This window comes from Gobio gobio (genome assembly GCF_949357685.1).
Source record: "Gobio gobio genome assembly, chromosome: 16".
Classification (NCBI taxonomy): Eukaryota; Metazoa; Chordata; class Actinopteri; order Cypriniformes; family Gobionidae; genus Gobio; species Gobio gobio.
The window spans coordinates 39855145-39873896 of NC_137109.1; the positions used below are offsets into that span (position 1 = coordinate 39855145).

The window sequence follows — 18752 nt, forward strand, 5'->3', positions numbered from 1 at the left end:
GAGCTCCGCCTCACCAGGGGACACTACACCAATCACCCTGCCGCCCGACAAACATGCTTTACACACACTGTTTTTCCTAACGAGTGTCTTTTTATTGCTATTCCACATGGCACACATACCATCGTGTCTTACACGGGGGTGCCAATTACAGTTACCGACAATGACTAATGTCAGGTGCTAAAACAACACCATCCTGAGGTGCTCAACACAACCAATGCAAACCATATCCCTGGATGGGGACTGGCTGAGAGCAGCTCTGGTGTAATGTGTAGGAGGAGGACAAAAACATCACAAATAAATACTTAATAAATAAACCTGTATTCACTTCAGTGACTGTGCAGTTATTGTGTGTGAGGATGTGAGGTACAAAAGGTGTATTCATTTCATTATAACCAATCCATAACCCAGTTCATTACACAACAACATTAAGTTTTCAAATGAACACTAATTAATAGTATTTGACCTCAAAATTAGACATCTGGAGTTGAAGTTTAGGGAATATATTACACATTCAATAATAAATCACTGCTGATGCTTCTGTGATGTGTTCAACAAGCACTTTTTTTGTGTGGTTATTGTGATAGGACAGTAATAACGGAGAAGTTGTGAATCAGTGTTGATTCGTCACACATGATGCAAACTCAGAAATCAGATGTCAAATTCTTTGAAATTTTGTTGAATTTCTCTAGTTGACAGGTGCTTTTTGCCTGCTGTCCAAGACAAATCAAACTTTGTCAAATAGATTATTTTATTCTTTCACTATACATGATTTAGTATTATAGAACATGCAAAAACTTGTATTTGAACACAAGAACAACTAAGGTCAGATCCATGTCTTTTTATTCTGAACATGGGAAACAACAACAAAACTGCAGACCTTAATGGCAGTCTTATTATTTATAAGGCATGGTTGTCACACAAATAAACAACTTTAACATTCAGAACTTAAAACTATAAAAATTTCTTGATGCCTGAAACTGAAGCCACCAAAGTCAAAATAGCAAATACTGCTAACTGTCAGATTTGTTGAATAATATCCAGGGAAATGGTACAGTGATCTACAAAAATGCATCAATGCACATTTATTCAGAACTCTGAAGCTAAACAGTATTTGTACAGAAATATAACAGAACAGTAACAGAAATTTGTACAATTAGATCCTAATTAGATTAATTAGATCCTAAACTTATCACATCAATCTCGCAGTCTTCGTCATCGTCCTCCTCCTCTGTGCTGAGCACAATGTCCGCAGTGACTGGCAGCACAGGGAAGACCTCGGACAAAGAACCAGAGACCTCCACAACATCCACATCCACATCCTCGTCCTCCTCTGAACTGTCTGTGGACCCTTGTGTGTCTCGGAGTTTCTCAAGAGGCACGGTGGGGTCCAGTGCATGCGAGACAAAAGGCATGTCTGATGTGTTTTCAAACACAACGCCTTCTGTGCTGCATCTTTGTAAGAGAGAATCATTGGGAGAGTCAACAGCCCCAAGTCCTGCTTTGTTGTAGCTGTTCTCCATCAGTATTTCTCCATTTGATATGCTGCAATCTGTGAGTAAAGAATAATTAAAAATAAAGAAAAGTACTAATAAAAAAACTTTTCATTATTTCATGATATTGCTAATAACCAATACATATTGATGCTTGGAATAAAACAATTTAAAAGATAATTGCAACTTTTTATCTCACAATTCTTGTGAGACTTTTTTTCTAAATTGCTAGATACAGTCGCAGTTACCTTTATTATTCAGTAGTGGAAAGAAGCTTCCATAAATAAATGACCAATAATAGATTATCAGTCTAATAAATCTATAAAGCTTTGTCTAAATATATATATAAAAAATAAATGACCAATAATAGATTATCAGTCTAATAAATCTATAAAGCTTTGTCTAAATATGTATATAAAAAAATAAATGACAAATAATAGATTATCAGTCTAAATATTTATGTATATGTATATATATTATAATAATATACACACACACACACACACACACACACACACACACACACACACACACACACACAATACAATATAATAATTTTAATAAATAAATTAAAAATATATAAATATTAAATAAAAAACTTAAACAAAAATTTGAATGTTGTATTGACAACTAACTGAAAAAAGTACTAAAATTACTACAACTGAAATAAAAAGATATTGAAGCGTATATATAAAAACATATATAAATGTTGAAAGCAAAAAAACTTCTAAATATTACATTTAATTAAATTAAACATTCATTTTAAGTGAGCACTAGCAAGCAATAAAGGTAATATAAATGTAAAATAGGGGAAATGAGCATGACCAATTACACATCCAATATCGCTAAATCATTACAAAAATCTCTAATATCAGCAAATAACTGAATTGTTTTGTCCCTTACCTTTAGCTGAAGGCAGAGCCTGCTGAAGGCATATGCTCATCTGCTTGCCAGCCTCCTTCAACCTCCCTTTAGTTTCCTCATCTTTTTGGTTTATTTTGTTATTATTGTGCTCTTCGACCATAATTCTACCATTCTTCTCTCTGTTGTCAGTCATTTTAACCTCAGCTCCATGCTCTTGCGTGTTTGTCAGCCTCTTCTTTCCTCTCCGTTTTATCACAGTCCGCATTCGGTGATCTTCTCCCTTTTGCTCTTCCTCTTTGTTCTGCTGATTTTCCAAAATCTTTTTCATTAATTCAAAAGCAGAAAGAGCTGGACGGGACCCAGTGGTTTTATTCTTTGTGACTGGTCGATTGGGTTGTGAAGTCCCTGTACTGCACTGCACCTCAAGAAGAGTTTTGGTCGTGCCTCTTTTAGCATGACCCACTTGTTTCTTTTGTACAAGACTGGACTCTTTGCGATCATGCAACTCTGAGGACTTTGACCCATCTAAAGTCTTCTGTATGGTCTTTTGAAACGTTGTTTTTGTGGCACAGTTCACATTGCGAGTACTGGCCGTGTTTATAACTCTCCTCAATGCGCTCGCAACACTGCAGCTTGAGTCAGCCGTGCTGCTGGTGTCTTTTTGCTCACTGTGCCGCTTTCTTGTTCGTCCTTTTTTCTCCCTCGGTAGAGACGCTTCACCCTTTGGCTTCTCTAGTCGTTCTTTTTTCCTTTCTCGCTTCCGTTTTGCTGGGGGCTCATTTTTCTCAGGCAGTTCTTCAATTATTTCCAGCTTCCTCTTCCTACTCTGGCTTCTGGTCATCCTGCCAGTTTTAGGCTTCTCTTCACCTTTCTGTGCTAGTGATTTCTCCACTGTCACACCTGACACCTGCCAATAACCCGATGGTTTCTGCGGTTCATGAACAGATGAGACTTGTGGTCTGTTCTTGGATAATGAGGCTTTTGACCCCTGTGTTGTTGTGTTCATAGAAGTGGCGTGTGCATTTGATGTGTTTGTATGTCCACAGGTCTGGCTAATATCTGTTATGTTGGACACCATCCCATCTCGAACATCTGAATCACTTGTGCCAACGTGCTGCTCAAACGTTCTCAGAAAACTATCAAGTATGTCAGTCAGCTCACCTTCAGATTGTGGTTGGACTATATCAGGATCTGTGAGCTTAAACGAAGACTGCGCTCTTGGATGATCCACGCTGCAATCAACAGTGACAGAATTCATTACTCCGTGCTGATTGTTGGGCATGAAGGGGAGCTGAGCAATGACGTCATCTATTAGCCAGTCCATTGGCTGAGTGAAGCCAGTCTGATTGGTTGCTGGGAGAGGTGCGGTGTGCATCAGGGATGGAGCTGGAGGGTTCATGGTTTTCTGCCCTGGTGCTGATGTTCCACTGAAATTTCGGGAAACATTTTGTCGGGGCAAGGGACGTTTGCGGGGGCGACCTCTTCGTCTTGGAGGCGGGGCGGTATCCTACAGAAAAAGTGATAAGTGTTTTTATTTCAGAGCATATTAGAGTAACTGCTTCGTTGCATTTGCATTTACAATTTAAAGGGCTCATCTTTATGCATATATTTTTAAATATACACTATCGTTTAAAGGTTTGGGGTTGGAAAGATCTCTTTTGCTGACCAAGGCTGCACTTATTTGATCACAAATACTGGAATATTATAAAATAATATTACAATTTAGAAGAACTGTTTTTTTATTTTAATATATTCAAGTGTCATTTATTTCAGCATCATTACTCCAGTCTTCAGAGTCACATGATCCTTCAGAAATCTTTCTAATATGCTGACATTCTAATACACTTCTTATTATCAATGTTGAAACCAGTTGTGCTGCTTAATATCATGATATTTTTACAGGATTCTTTGATGAGTAGAAAGTGATGACCAGCGTTTATTTGAAATAGAAACTTGTGTAACATTATAAGACGGTAGAAATGTTTGTAAAATTATAAAATGTCTTTACCGTCACTTTTGATCCTTTCTGGTCTTTCTAATCCCAGACTTCTGAAAGGTAGTGTATTTTTTATATTTTAAATATTTTTTTGACACACAAGCATCACGTGTCATTGCATTCATCTATTGGACATTGTAGAAATTCTGAACGAGACGATCTCTATTCTCAATGAATGGTTTTATCTGATCTAGGATAATGTTTTAAGAAATGCAACTTACAGCATGATCTTTAAGCAGATGCTCTTATTCAAAGTAACACTTTGTCAGCTTTTTTCCCTTCAAAAGATCTAGGGAATTTTAATTAAACTTCATGATATATTAATTTAAATAAGTGAATAAAAACGAAGGATTTTTGTAATTTTTTTGTCATACCTCCTCATCTGAAGATGTCGTGAGACACCTACCTGACACACTGGTTCTACCAATCTGTCTCTGCTCCCTGTCTGTCTCTTTCTGGGTCTGGCCCTTGATGAAGACTTGCCTCTCTCTCCTTCCTCTTTCATCACTCCTCTGCCTTGTCGTCTCCGTTTAAGCCTCTCTTGATTCTTGAACACCTTTCTGTTGTCTAGAATCCTGCCAACCCTACCCCCACCTTGCCCCATCAAGACTGACCTCGCCACCCTTCCGCACCTATTCATATTTTGCTCCCTTTTACAAAAATGTAATACTTCTCCCTTCAGAGTGAATCCTCCGCTTAACCCCGCCCTTTGCCCCCTTCTTGCCCTTCCCTCAGTTTTAATGTCCCCTCTCTGACTCTGCTCCCTTTGCCCTACGCCCTGCGAGATGTTAGTGTCAATGAAGTAGTTGATAAAACCAGGAAGGTTGCTCTCAAACTGCTCAAATGCTTCTAAAACACACTCCTCGTCCTCCAAAATGCCCCCCAATGTTGCCTGGTCCTGATTAGCCAATTGCTCAGCATATGCATTATGAGAAGGGTGAGGGTCAGTTGGCATTGGAGTTGGAGGCTGCTGGCATGAAGCTGCAGGGGGACATAGGTAGACCTGGGGTAAACAGGCAGGTCCACTCACTGTGGGATACATAGCGGTTTCAGGGACCACATCCATGACTTGAAAGGAAGGCATGTTCTCTGGATTACCCTGGACGTTTTCAAGTGTTGCCAGGGTGATATCAGAGCCATTGGTGTATGTGCAGAGGCCCTGGTCGCTCTTCCATGACAAAGGGCCAATTACAGTTTCAATTGTTTCTTTGGGGTTTTGACTCTCAGAGGGGAATGTCGGATCAGACTCGGTCTGGCACTCTCTCTCCGCCACCTCTTTCGTCCACTCCGTCTGTGTGTTTTGCTCAGAAGCCAACCTCTTTGCTTCTCGTTGAGGAATGTTGATGCCTAGTTTGCAGGCTGCTAATAGGACTTCCTCTTTGTCCTCCTTGAACTGACCTGAGTACAGCAGACTGACCAGACTGAGCAACGTGCAGGCCTCCACGGCTTGGACTTCAATCAGTCTTCTGTGTCCATTCCGGGGCAATGGCATGGCTGACAGAGTTCCACAGAGCCGGGGGCTGAATGCAGACAACACACAGCTATGCATTGGCACTGAAACACCTGGACAGGGGTGGAGAGAGTACGGTAAACACAATGGAAGATGGAAAAAAAATTGACGAATGAGACTTCTGTGAGATGCCAAACCTTGAGTCTGCAGCACAATGTCACAGAACTCTGCCCTGCTCTGCTGTTTTTGCAGCTCTTTCACGAGAAGCGCCTCGAACGTCAACATCTGTGACAAACGCAGGCATACACAGACACAAATGCAGGGCATTATGAATATGCAATGCCGTTTTTCCTAGAATATAGCCTACAGACACTTGTTTAGGGTCGGAACCGTGCTGCACGCTGATCACATGGGATGTCGCGAGACGTGCAAAAAGTTGTTAACATGATTTACTTTTCATGCACTCCAATGGAACATTTTAAATAGATAAATATTTAATTTTGTTTAATATAATCGATGTATGCAATTAAATTCGTTCCATGCTTACTAGATAGATACCCAGTCGTCAACAGTCTCACACACTTTCAGCAAATGAAAACAAACTACTGACCTTCTGCCGTTATGACATAAGAAACTGCAATAACGGCTGTCTTTTATCCAAATTTGTCTCTCCTGTGTGTGTCGAGGTCACTGGACTTTAAGAAAGGTCGCGCGTGCATCACTACAACAAACTCGTGGAGCTCTGCAGGCTTGTGCACACCGCAGCGCTGAACTGACTCAAACATTTCCAGAGCGGCTTTGATTGTCTGTAGCTTTCTAACTTATGGCGCTCTCTCGGTTTTCTTTCTCTCTGTTTTTTTTTTTAATTTTTTTAAAATATTTTTTTATTATAGCTGACATAATAACCGCGAAAAGGCACGTTTTATGCGCCCGCGTGAGAGTGAAAAAACGAAATGTTTACATTTTCCGAAGAAACTACGTACAAAACTGGACACGATGAGAAGGTGTTATAGTGATTTTATCGTGTTGCTAGGTTGGTTTATTGGTAGTTATTTATAGTCCTTTATAGCATTTGGTTGTTTATATTAATTGTATTCACAAACATAATTTTTTATTATCATCATTATTATCATTATGTAAAATATTATTATTTTATTATGGAGTATATGTGAAATATGTTTAGACAGATATTTGAAATAAAGCAAAAAAATAAAATAAAAACTGATAGCTGTTGATTGACAGCGGTGGCGCGCCAATAAGATTTAGCAAATCTTTTTGTCCGAAACATCGCGAGATTTCGATGATTACAGCGGTCGCGAGGTCGCCTCAGCTGACCAATCTCTAGTGCATTATTCCAGAGTGAAGCGTGTGCCCCCGAGCGGTGATAATAAAGCCGATTTTCATCACAAAAACTGACAATTAACGATATATCACAGGTATTGATACATTTTATCTATGATATTGTTGGCAGTATAAATATGCGCATAAGTGGAAGGTATTTCAGGGCTGTCAGTGGTTGTAGTCCGGGATTGTGTGTTGAGTTAGCTTGTCGGCTACATTGTTAGCTCCTCAGGGTAATGAAGAGTGTTCTAGATTTTTCCAACATATTTCAACTGAAATGAATTGGCTGCTTTATTACTATCTTATGGACCATGCTTCTATTTTATTTAAGTATTTAATAAACTGGCGATGTTTGACAAATGCACAAATTCACAAATCTGTAATTTGTTAGTTGTCATGATGACTAGTCAGCAGTTACAGTGACAAGTGTAACGTTAGTTCTGCTTTGGGTCGACATTATGGAAGTAACGTTATTTCTTATTTCTTTGTGCTAGTGCCTCGGTGATAAACAATACAAACATTTTTTCCCTCAATAATTTGTTGTAAGAAACCTTACATGTTTAAATAAGCATATGCATTTAAATATTCATCGAACTTGTGTCTTTGCCCACCCCCACACCTGGCAAACTGCACAAAGAGTAACTGCTTAAGAACGGTTTCAGGATTTAGAAAGATTAACTCATCTCTTTGTCTCTTCCTTCATTCCAAGAGTTAATAAGCAGCCTGGGTGCATGATTGTGTAAAATGTATTATCTAAACTTTTGCATGTAAATTATGTTATTTCTCTCAAGAAATCGACCCTTCTAATATTTGAAAGATGGCAGACACAGAGCAAAGGAGTCCACCTCCTCCCCCTCAGGCTGGACCTGTGGTATGTACAACGTTTTTATGTATATATATTTTAATATATCCGTGCCTTTTAATTGTTTTATTTAAGAATGGCATAACTCATGATCATATTAATGTGTCTCAGCAATTCCTCTTGAGTAACAAGCTGGAAACGGCTATGTGGCTGTCACGGCTGTTCACCGTCTACTGCTCCATCATGTTCATTCTGCCACTGCTTGGGTGAGTCATGTTCCTTCACAAGGCACTTTCACAAGTTTTGACCCTCCTTTTTCAGCATAGACCTGAAAAAAAGCACTATCCAAACTTAAATGGTCTTAATACAGAAAATACAGAAGTTGGTTCAAATTTCCATAAAGCTGTACTAAAATGTTTTTATTTTATACAAAATATATATTTTACAAATTTTTTTAAATCCAAAAATGCTATTAAATCAATGCCATACGACTAACCAAGTTGTGTCCCAAATGTGAAGATCTCTCATAAATTAAAGTTCCCATGAGATTTTGTGTGGGTGCTATACCAAAAATAGTCACCGGGTGACACATTCTATTGATTTTTTTTTTAAATGCAATCTCCTGTCACAAATGAAAGGTGCAGTGTGTACATTTTAGTGGCATCTAGCAGTGAGGTTGCGAATTGCAACTGCCCATCGCTCACCCCTCCCTTTCGAAGCACATAGAGAAGCTACGGTGTCCGACACAGGACAAAGATGTCGTCGTCGTCTGAGAGAGTAGTTAGCGCTCTGTGCAGTTTGTCCATTTACAGTGACTTAACTGCAAGGTGACCCGTGGTGTATGTAGATAGAAATGGCTCATTCTAAGGTAATAAAAATGTAACGGTTCATTATGTAAGGTCTTTTATACACCACTGAAAACATAGTATATTGCATATACTATTCCTCATAAATATTACACACTGACCCTTTAACAGGTGTCCAAAGTCGTGTCCTGGAGGGCCACTGTCCTGCAGAGTTTAGCTCCAACTTGCCTCAACACACCTGCTGGTAGTTTCTAGTAGGCCTAGTAAGACCTTGATTAGCTGGTACAGGTGTGTTTAATTGGGGTTGGAGCTAAACTCTGCAGGACAGTGGCCCTCCAGGAGCAGGATTGGACACCCCTGCTTTAACACATTTCTGTCACAATATCACTTCTATCACAAAACAATGACCAAATTTGGAACCTTGAGACTCCTTTCCAACAATGTGTGTTTTGTCAAGATTAGAATGTTTTAACTGTGATACAGAGCAGGGCTCTACATAGCGACCATTTTGGGCGCATTTGCGCCTGAAAATTACTGCGTGCGACTGCGGAAAAATATTTAGGCGCACCGGTGCGAGTGACCCGATCGCTTCTCGTGAATAAATGTATAATACAATCGGAATAAAAACTAAAAACACTGACTGACTGAGCAACTGTTACGTTTCGTGCTGCAATCAACTGCTTTTCATGCCTTCTGTCAGCGGAGCATGTGCAAAAGACGTGTGCGACGGACTACACTTCACAGATTAAATGGTGAAACCACGGTCTATGGATGAAACAGGCGTGACGTGGCCATGCACTTACCAGACGCCTCGCGGCTCGCGCTGATGTTTCTTTGCAGCCAAACTTAACTAGAAATACCACATTTGGATTATCATAAACAAGGTCGGAAATTAACAGGGGCTTGGGGCAAAAATGCCACCAAAAATGAATTAATATAAAATAATTTAAAAACGCTCCTGTATGAGTTCTTGATTTAATCTTTATCAGCTGCAGTCCATAACATTTATTGAGTTTAAAAATGACTAGATGCATATGAGTGAGTACATCATGAATCCATTTTCCAAACCGTGTTTTTATCTTACCCTGAATCACTACGGTACACATATAATAAGTGTTTCTATTCTGACTATTCCAGTTTGGTTCGCAGCGCTGTGGAGGAGCACAGTCCCTGTGTGACTCGCCAATCGCCATAGACACACACAGAGAGAAGTAGATCCGGCTGCAGTGTTCTTCCGCAAGATGCACGCAGTTCTGTTTATTAGCGATTAATAAACGTTATTAAAAGTTACGGACTGCCATTGCTCCGACTCGAGTATTGGCATGATTGCAAATGTGATACTGATCTTGTACAAAAGTCCAATAGACAAGTTGATATTAAGTAACAACGTTTTAGCCACAATAATGTTTATTTCGTGAAAATCAAAACAACACCAGTTGTGCATCTCCAAGCGGTTCGATCGAATGAATCTGCGTTTGAACGACTGAATCAATGACTCCCACATAGACTTGACGCCACCTACTGGCTGTTTTATTTTCATATTTATACTTTGCATGGACTTTTTATTTAAAATATAAATATTTTAACTAAGTTTAAGTTTAACTTGTACATAGCCTATTTCTAAATTCAAAAACTTATGTTTAAAACATTTATACAACATTATTTACCCATGAGCTGCATGTAAATGTATCTAAACACCATTTCAGATAGAGCTTTTGTGCCACTTCTACTTTTGATGCTGATTTAATTTGATTGGTAACAGTCTGGTTGTGTTTTATTGCTCTAACTGAATTTATTGTTTAAATTAACATTTTAAAAAAAACCTTTTCTATTTTAAATAAAGAAATTGACAAAAGATGATGCATACATTTAATAAGATTAGAAAACATTGCTCTTATAATGGTAAAAATGCCCCTGGACATTAATTTAAAGGGACAAAGATCATCCTGTAATGGGAAAGTTATAATTGGAATAAGTGTTATTGATCAGAAAGTGCTAGGGGGAGGAGCCTGCTAAATGGAAGTACTGTTTCCTTGGAAATGCAATGTCTGATTTCAAAATAGTTTTCACAGGATGAATACTGAGACTGTAAACTTTTGAATGATACCCAATTCATGAAGATTGATATGGAGGATTGAGAGCACCAAGGCACGGTGACAGTTAAAGGTTTAAAAAAAAAAAAGATACCTTGTTGAATCACGTTATGATGAGGATGTGATTTAGGGTGGTAAGGACATCCACACTCATACATTTAAAATTAACCTGAAGAACGCGCCCGTGAGTTTTGCTGGATTTTTCCTCTTGACAGTGTAAAACAACTTAAAATACTCCCGTCAAATTTGGCCTCACATACATAAACGATATGTCTTTACAAAGATTAAAGTGTCTACTTTTATTTATGTACACTCAAAAACTAAATGTTGTGCTTTTCGCTAAATTAAAAAGGATGCGCGTTCTCCCGTCTGTTTCCCTCTGATGTCCATTCTGAAATGCGTGTGAAAATATACTCAGAACTCAGAGCAAACATGCCACACAGACACGACTGATATCTCTTTATAAAGCTTGGAATGTCTACCTATAAATTAAGTCATTTATATAAAAAACAAATATTCTCCGTTTATGTAATCCGTATGAAAACAGCGAGAGGTACATTTCCTCCAGCGGAGCCTCAATAACTTTAATGTGACCACAACCACGCGCGTGTAAAGCGATTCTCTCGTTTATTGACTGGTAGGCTGATGTAACCATGCACTGACTAAGGGGCTGTTCACATATGTTGCGTCTTTTGCACGCTCAAGTTCGTTATTTTAGATGTAGACGCGCGACAAGCATCCATCTTGCACTGTCCCTGTTTGCACTTTTGCCCTGACTGTCTCTTTTGCACTATTGTTTTACCACTGCTCTGTGTTGTTTTTATGTGTAAATCCAAGTATGCACTGCCGTTCAAAGGTTTTAGTTTTCAAAAAAAATTCTTCTGCTTAACAAGGCTGCATTTATTTGATCCAAAATACAGCAAAAACAGTAATATTGCAAAGTTTTTTTTATAATTGACAAGAATTGTTTTCTATTTGGATATATTTTTAAAATGCAATTTATTCCGGTCTTCAGTTTCACATGATCCTTCAGAAATCATTGTAAAATGATGATTTGCTGCTCAAGAAACATTTCTTATTATTATGAATGTTGAAAACAGTTGTGTACAATTTAATTCAGGATTATTTGATTAAATAAAAAGTTAAAAAACTGCATTTATCTGAAATGGAAATATATTGCAGCAATATACACTACTGTTCAAAAGTTTGGGCTGAGTAAGAGTTTAGTTTTTTTTGTTGCTTTTTTGTTTTTTGAAAGAAATTAATACTTTTATTCACAAAGATGCCTTATATTGATAAAAAAAACACAGTAAAGACATTTTACAAAATATTTTTATTTCAGATAAATGTTATTCTTTTGAACTTTCCCTCTGGGTTAAATTTTTGGTTTATCAAAGAATCCTGAAAAAAATTACACAACTGTTTTCAACATTCATAATAATAAGAAATGTTTGCTGAGCATGTATATCAAATCATCATATTAGAATGATTTCCGAAGGATCATGTGACACCGAAGAGTAATGATGATAAATTCAGCATTGACACCACAGGAATAAATTACACTTTACCATGTATTCACATAGAATAAGCTATGTGAATATAAGCTACAAACAATACATTCAATCATTAAGTCTCCTCACATTCTCTATAGTTCCCTCTGTCACATTCCTCATTGATATTCAGGGTAGGAGTTGTTGACGCCTCATGTGTGAATCACAGCATTATTATTGATGATCCACACCCTCCCCGCATACAGCCATTCTGACAGAAGTGTCTTACAAAAGTTAAATGACTACTGTTTTATGAATGAGTGATCAAAATGGTTTTCACATTGTTTTGAAGAAAAAACTCTAGGCAAGAACATCCAGTTCTGAAAAGCCTTATTAATTTTTTTTTTAAGTGTGTTAGATGGTCTTATTTGAGTGATTTTTATGTACATGTTGCTCACATATTACTATAGCCCTGTTTGTGCTGAATACAGTGTAATCAGACTTTCCCTTAATATGCTTTAAAGCAACTGAAAAAAAACACATGTCAGAGCATGTCAAACTTCTTCAGGGCCACAAAATAGCCTTAAGGCCTGTTCACACCAGGACGTTTTTTGCGCGCGTTTATCGCCGACGTTTAACGCCTCGTGACTAACGTTTTTTTATTTTGACGCGGCGCGTTAAAAACTGGCCGACCAATGAGATCAGCGCTTTTGTTCACGTGCCTGGAGCTGCTGAAGTGACAGTAAAACACGACTGGGTGGCGCTCAAGCACAAAATCGGTCTTGCCGAGCACACATTGATACGACGAAGAAGTAGTAAGTAGACAAAGAAGAAGATGGGCTGCTAATGCTGCTTGCCAGTTAGCAAAAAGTGTGTGAATGGTTTTGCCATAGACATAATATATCTGTGGTTTTGGCAAGCACGTAAATACTGTCTCTTCTCTTCTTCTGTGTGACAAGCCAGTGTCAGAAGCGTAAGTGCCGCAGCACCACCTTGTGTACCGGGAGCGCATCTACTGAATGTGCACGTTCACTCGGCGCATCGCCAGTGGAAATCACTTGGGTGTGAACACTCAAGACGCACCGAAAAACGTCACGAAAAACGCTGGCGATAAGCGCGTGCGATATTCGTCCCGGTGTGTACAGGCCTTTAGGGTCCAGAGGGTTAAGTGAAAGATTGGGAGACGAAGAATAGCTTTTTCGGTAACACTGTACAATAAGGTTGTATTAGTTTACATTAATTAATGCATTAGTTAACATGAACTAACCATGAACAACACCTCTGTTCAGCATTAGTTCATCTTTGTTAACGTTAGTTAATAAAAATCCAGCTGTTCATGTTAGTTCACAGTGCATTAACTAATGTTAGCAAGATTTTAATAATGCTTTAGTAAATGTTGAAATTAACATTAAAGCAGCACTAGGTAACTTTTCAACCTTTATAATATATTTTCAAACCTCTTGTGATGGTTTGTATCGGGGTCTGTATTATCGTTTTTAATCGTACTTTTAAACTTCGGGTTTCGGGTAGTAACCCGAGAACAAAAAGAACTACAAAATTTGACTGCTTTACGGCATATACGTCACTTCCACCACCACCCCCACTTCCTTAAATTCGGACGTGCGAGCCAAACTATCATTTGTTTGCCGAATGTTATAGTCATGGCCGAAGCAGCACAGAAAAATAAGAAAGCAAAGGTTTTGTCGGAGGAAAGCAAAAAGAGGAAACGAGAAAGTGATCGAATTAAAGGCAGGACGAGGATCAACATTGGGCAAGCGTTTGCTCGTTGGCGTGAGCTGAAGGAGGAGGGGCTACATTCTTGCATGTAAATACATAAGACGTACAAAATCATATTTTAGGATACCTAACATGTCTGTGATATTGGTTTATTTGTCTTGCCTCAAGCTATAATGCAAATCGATTTTTCACATTTGCAGATTCAACTAGGGTAGCTTGATATTATAATATTGACGATATATGGTTATTACCTACCACTTAGACATTGAATTGAAGTATCATATAGATTCTGTAAAACGGGAACCAATAGACTAGGCTACTATAATGACGCTGGCTTGTAAACGTGAGCATCGCGATCATTTGGTGTTTGAAAAAAATAAAACCCATGAAATTATATTCATATGACATGCTGAAACATATGCCACTGTACCTGGGATGAAGACATTTCACACGCGACTCAAGCAGAACACCTGCATGTGAACTCCATAGACATGTGAACTCCTCCTGCAGTGTTCAGTGCTATCATAGTTGTCATGTCAACAAATGCACGTGCGATGCATCCACTGATGCAGAATGACAGTTTACGACAGTAGTAGAGGACAATACTGTTTCCCAACAGTAGGGGGACCCCAAGAGCAGAAACAACCTAGTGCTGCTTTAACAAAGATGAATAAATGCTTTATAAGTGCAGTTCATTATTAGTTCATGTTAACTAATGAACCTTATTGTAATGTGTTACCGCTTTTTCTTTCTCCAGGCCCCAAGCAGCTGCTAACTTCTATCAGAGGGCATTGCTGGCAAACGCCTTGACCAGCGCTCTGCGTCTGCACCAGAGACTTCCTCACTTTCAGCTGAGCAGAGCCTTCCTGGCTCAGGCCTTACAGGAGGACAGCTGCCACTATCTCCTCTACTCCCTCATCCTAGTAAACTCCTACCCTATCACAAGTATCCTTTCTCGAAGACCCCTTCCTCCGGAAATATTTTAAGGCAAAATATCCGTTTTTCTTTTTGTTATGGCATCATTTCGTCTTTATGCAGCCTTGACTTGTGTTTTCAGTGAGCATTTTTCCTGTGTTCCTCTTCTCACTTCTCCACGCCACCACCTATACTAAAAAAGTCCTTGATGTAAGTCTCTCCCCTTCTCATTTGCGTAGCTGTTATCGTGTGTTTTGCTATAATTCCATCCTGATTTATTTGTCTGTCATCTTTCCTCAGACCGTGGGCCCAAACAGCCTTATGTTTGTGAGGAACTTTCTGAACAAGCTCACAGCCAATCAGCAGAACATCCTAAAGTTTATCGCTTGCAATGAAATCTTCTTGATGCCAGCCACAGTCTTCATGCTCTTCAGGTGAGGATTCTTAACCATGTAAAGCCTCACATTAAATAATAGATAGAAAATCTTTTCTTTTTTTTAATAAATGGAACAGTTTACTGAACCTTTAGACATTTTTTTTTGTATCATATTTATATCAGGACTTTATGAATCAGATAATATGTAATGTGGTGCATTATATATAGCCAAAAGTAAGATGATTCGGTAACACTTTACTATAAGGTTCATTAGTTAACATGAACTATTAATGAACTGCAATTATAAAGCATTTATTAATATTTGTTCATGTTAATTTCAACATTTACTAATACATTTGTTAAAATCTTGTTAATATTAGTTAATGCACCATAAACAAACCATGAACAGCTGTATTTTTATTAACTAACGTTAACAGAGATGAACAAATACAGTAACAAATGTATTGCTCATGGTTCGTTCATGTTAGTTAATACATTAACTAATGTTAACTAACGAAACCTTTTTGTAAAGTGTTACCGGTAATTCTAATAGCTTGTACTGCATATCATTGAGATCTATAACCATATTTTAGCAGATTACTTGCATGAAATGCATATACATATCAGTTCAGTTAGATCACTCTAAATCTCCCATTTGTGTCTTAGTTTTATGATCAAAGGTCTGTAGTTTTTTATTGTGGGGGCAAAACATTGAATGCAATGCAATACAATGATGATGATGTACAGATGTACAAATAAATGTTCCTCAAAAGCCCAATGATCGTATTTGATGCTTACTTTTTAACATTATTTTTTTTCCTTAAAAAAATTATATATGGATAATCAAATAAACCTAAGTTGCTTCAGTCCTGCAAGTGTTTTACTTAATATTGTGTTAACTTTATAAAAAACAGTAAAGATTTCACAGTAAAAAGTACCACATCCTCAAGGTAGACATTTTTAGAATTGTCAATCAGACAACAGAAGGCATTTTTGAACATGTTGAAAATGTAGAGGCCTTAGATAGGTATTTATCAAAAATATTATAAAGTGGGCTTTTTATGGTAGAGTGTTTTTGGTACTGGTAAAAAGCTTGATTTAAAGCCAATCTGTGTTTCTTGTAATAAGAGGACATAATTTTTGGTTTGTGGTTCACAGTGGCCAGGGCAGCTTGCTTCAGCCCTTCATCTACTATCGGTTTCTCACTCTGCGTTATACCTCAAGACGCAACCCATACTGCCGGTAAGAATCATGTACACACTGACTAGTGTTATTTGTACACATGCACATTTTACCCAAAATAGGGGGACATGTATATTGTTCTCATTTCTGTGGAAAATTTTCGAGAGTCCTCTATCAGTGTTTGATTTGTGATCGTGTCCTGTCAGGACTCTATTCACGGAGCTGAGGATCTTACTAGAGCATTTTGTGATGAAGCCCAGCTGCCCTGCCTTCTTCAGGAAGATGTGCCTCAACAGCATTGCATTTATTAGCCGCCTTGCTCCCACCGGCGTCTAACTGCTCTCTGAACATTCACATATACTACTACACAGTTCACAAATTGGGACAGTTTCAAGATTGACTTTTCAAGCAAGATGGCCAAGTCTATTCGCTCAGAGATGGATGTCCTCCTCTGCACTGAGGCGTTTGCTATGTTTGGAGAGACTCTATCAATCTGACAGACTGCATCCAAAAAAACAAATCAGCCAGAAGATGTATCTCTGTGCACAGTTGTCTAAGGGGGTACAACTGTTTTCAGTTCATTAGAGCTTTTATATTGATTTTTTGGGGGGTAGAGAGGAGCCCTTGAGATATTGAATCTTAAATGCTAGGGTAAATAGATCTAGCTCTTAATAGCTTGTCTTTCTAATGAGATCCTGCGACACTGGGAAATCGAATTTCTGCTGTCGTTATACTCGTCTGTTCTTCAGTTTGATTCCATTTTTATATGTTCTTGTTTTTTGTTTTAATTGTTCTGGATTACCTTGAAAATCTTAATGTACCTTGCCCCCAAGCATTTCACAATAGTTGACAATGATCTAAATGCCATTTGAGTTTGTTACTTTAGGATGCCTTCTTCATATGAAGCGATGACTAAGGTGTAAATATCCTGTGATTCTCATCTATCACATAGAGAGCCCTATACTTAACTGTTCTTTGCCTTCAATGCTATTTATTGTCAGGGCAAGTTTTCACTGCATTTGAGAATTTGTCAATTATTTGCTTGATCAAGGCATGTTGTCTCTATTTATTGCCACTTTATAACTGGTCTGTGTAGATGAATAAAATCTATGATCTAATATTAAATTGTACCTAACATTTGTGATGGTTTAATTTCAGAGTTTAAAACCATTGTTACTGAAGAATGTAACATGCAATGGATTGCATTAGAGTATTAGAGCTGATGTGTAACTGATCATTTAAAATACCAAGACGAGTATAAAAACCATTGGATCGTTAAAGGATCAGTCAGTGACGGTTTCTGTTGTATGTAAAAAAAGTTACGGTTCAGGCAATATGGTTACGTTAGTACTTCTATATTTTAACATTAAGATTTAATGCAGTTCTTAAGTAGGATTACAAATGCTTGAAATGTTTGTGGGGAGAGGTTTCCTCTGGGATAGTGCACATTAGTTTTTTTATTTGCTTTGTTACTATTTTCACAAGTAGATTTTCAAAACTCTTTAATACAAAAACCCAAACTGGTCACACTTGTAACACGTCATTCTTTCAAAACCTGATGTAATGTTTCATTCAGTTGCACATATTTTCAAACACATTGTAATATTCCATAAACACAATAGTATGATCTTTCAGTTTAGTAATTTTAAGTTCATTTAACACCAAACAATGCAAGATACATGTTTCAAATCACCCTTGTTGCTGAATTACAGTAATACAGGCTGCAGTTGCCACATTAGAAAATAAACTTGCATTACCTAACTTATGTAATTGAAGTGGCCATGAGGGCTTGATGGCATCTCTGGCACACACACACTTTGAACTTAAGTGATTTATCTTAGATAACGTGTGTGTAATGTAAAAATAATTACAGTTTGTAATCAATATCGGAAATTGCAAACAAGTTCTATAGGTGTACCAAATGATTAATTGATTAACCATTAATATCAAATAGACAAATGTATTAAACTGAAAGAGAAAATACACAAATTCAAGTTGATGGTTAGAGCTTCATGAAAGGCTGTGACTGAATGAAACCTGTATAGCTCATTCATGTAACAATTGAAAACATGCACCTCTGATGATCTGTTGCAAAAATGTACATTAATACCAAAGCAAATGAAAAACCGCAAGCAGAACTTTGAGATGTCTAATGAAATTAAAAAACGTAGATGCAGTTGTATTCCATGGTAATGTAACAGTTAAGCCAT

At 37.8% G+C, this 18752-nt stretch overlaps 1 protein-coding gene across 1 annotated transcript; it reads left to right on the plus strand.

The window, feature by feature from the left end:
* The first annotated feature begins 7132 nt into the window (after positions 1-7132).
* tmem33 (transmembrane protein 33) lies at positions 7133-18717 on the plus strand. The gene is made up of 8 exons (XM_079838407.1): positions 7133-7236; positions 7933-8012; positions 8115-8209; positions 14827-15014; positions 15127-15194; positions 15285-15418; positions 16519-16602; positions 16749-18717. Exons 2-8 carry the CDS (start codon positions 7959-7961, stop codon positions 16876-16878), a joined length of 753 nt encoding a protein of 250 aa, XP_079694533.1. The 5' UTR covers positions 7133-7236; positions 7933-7958; the 3' UTR covers positions 16879-18717.
* Positions 18718-18752: the final 35 nt, after the last annotated feature.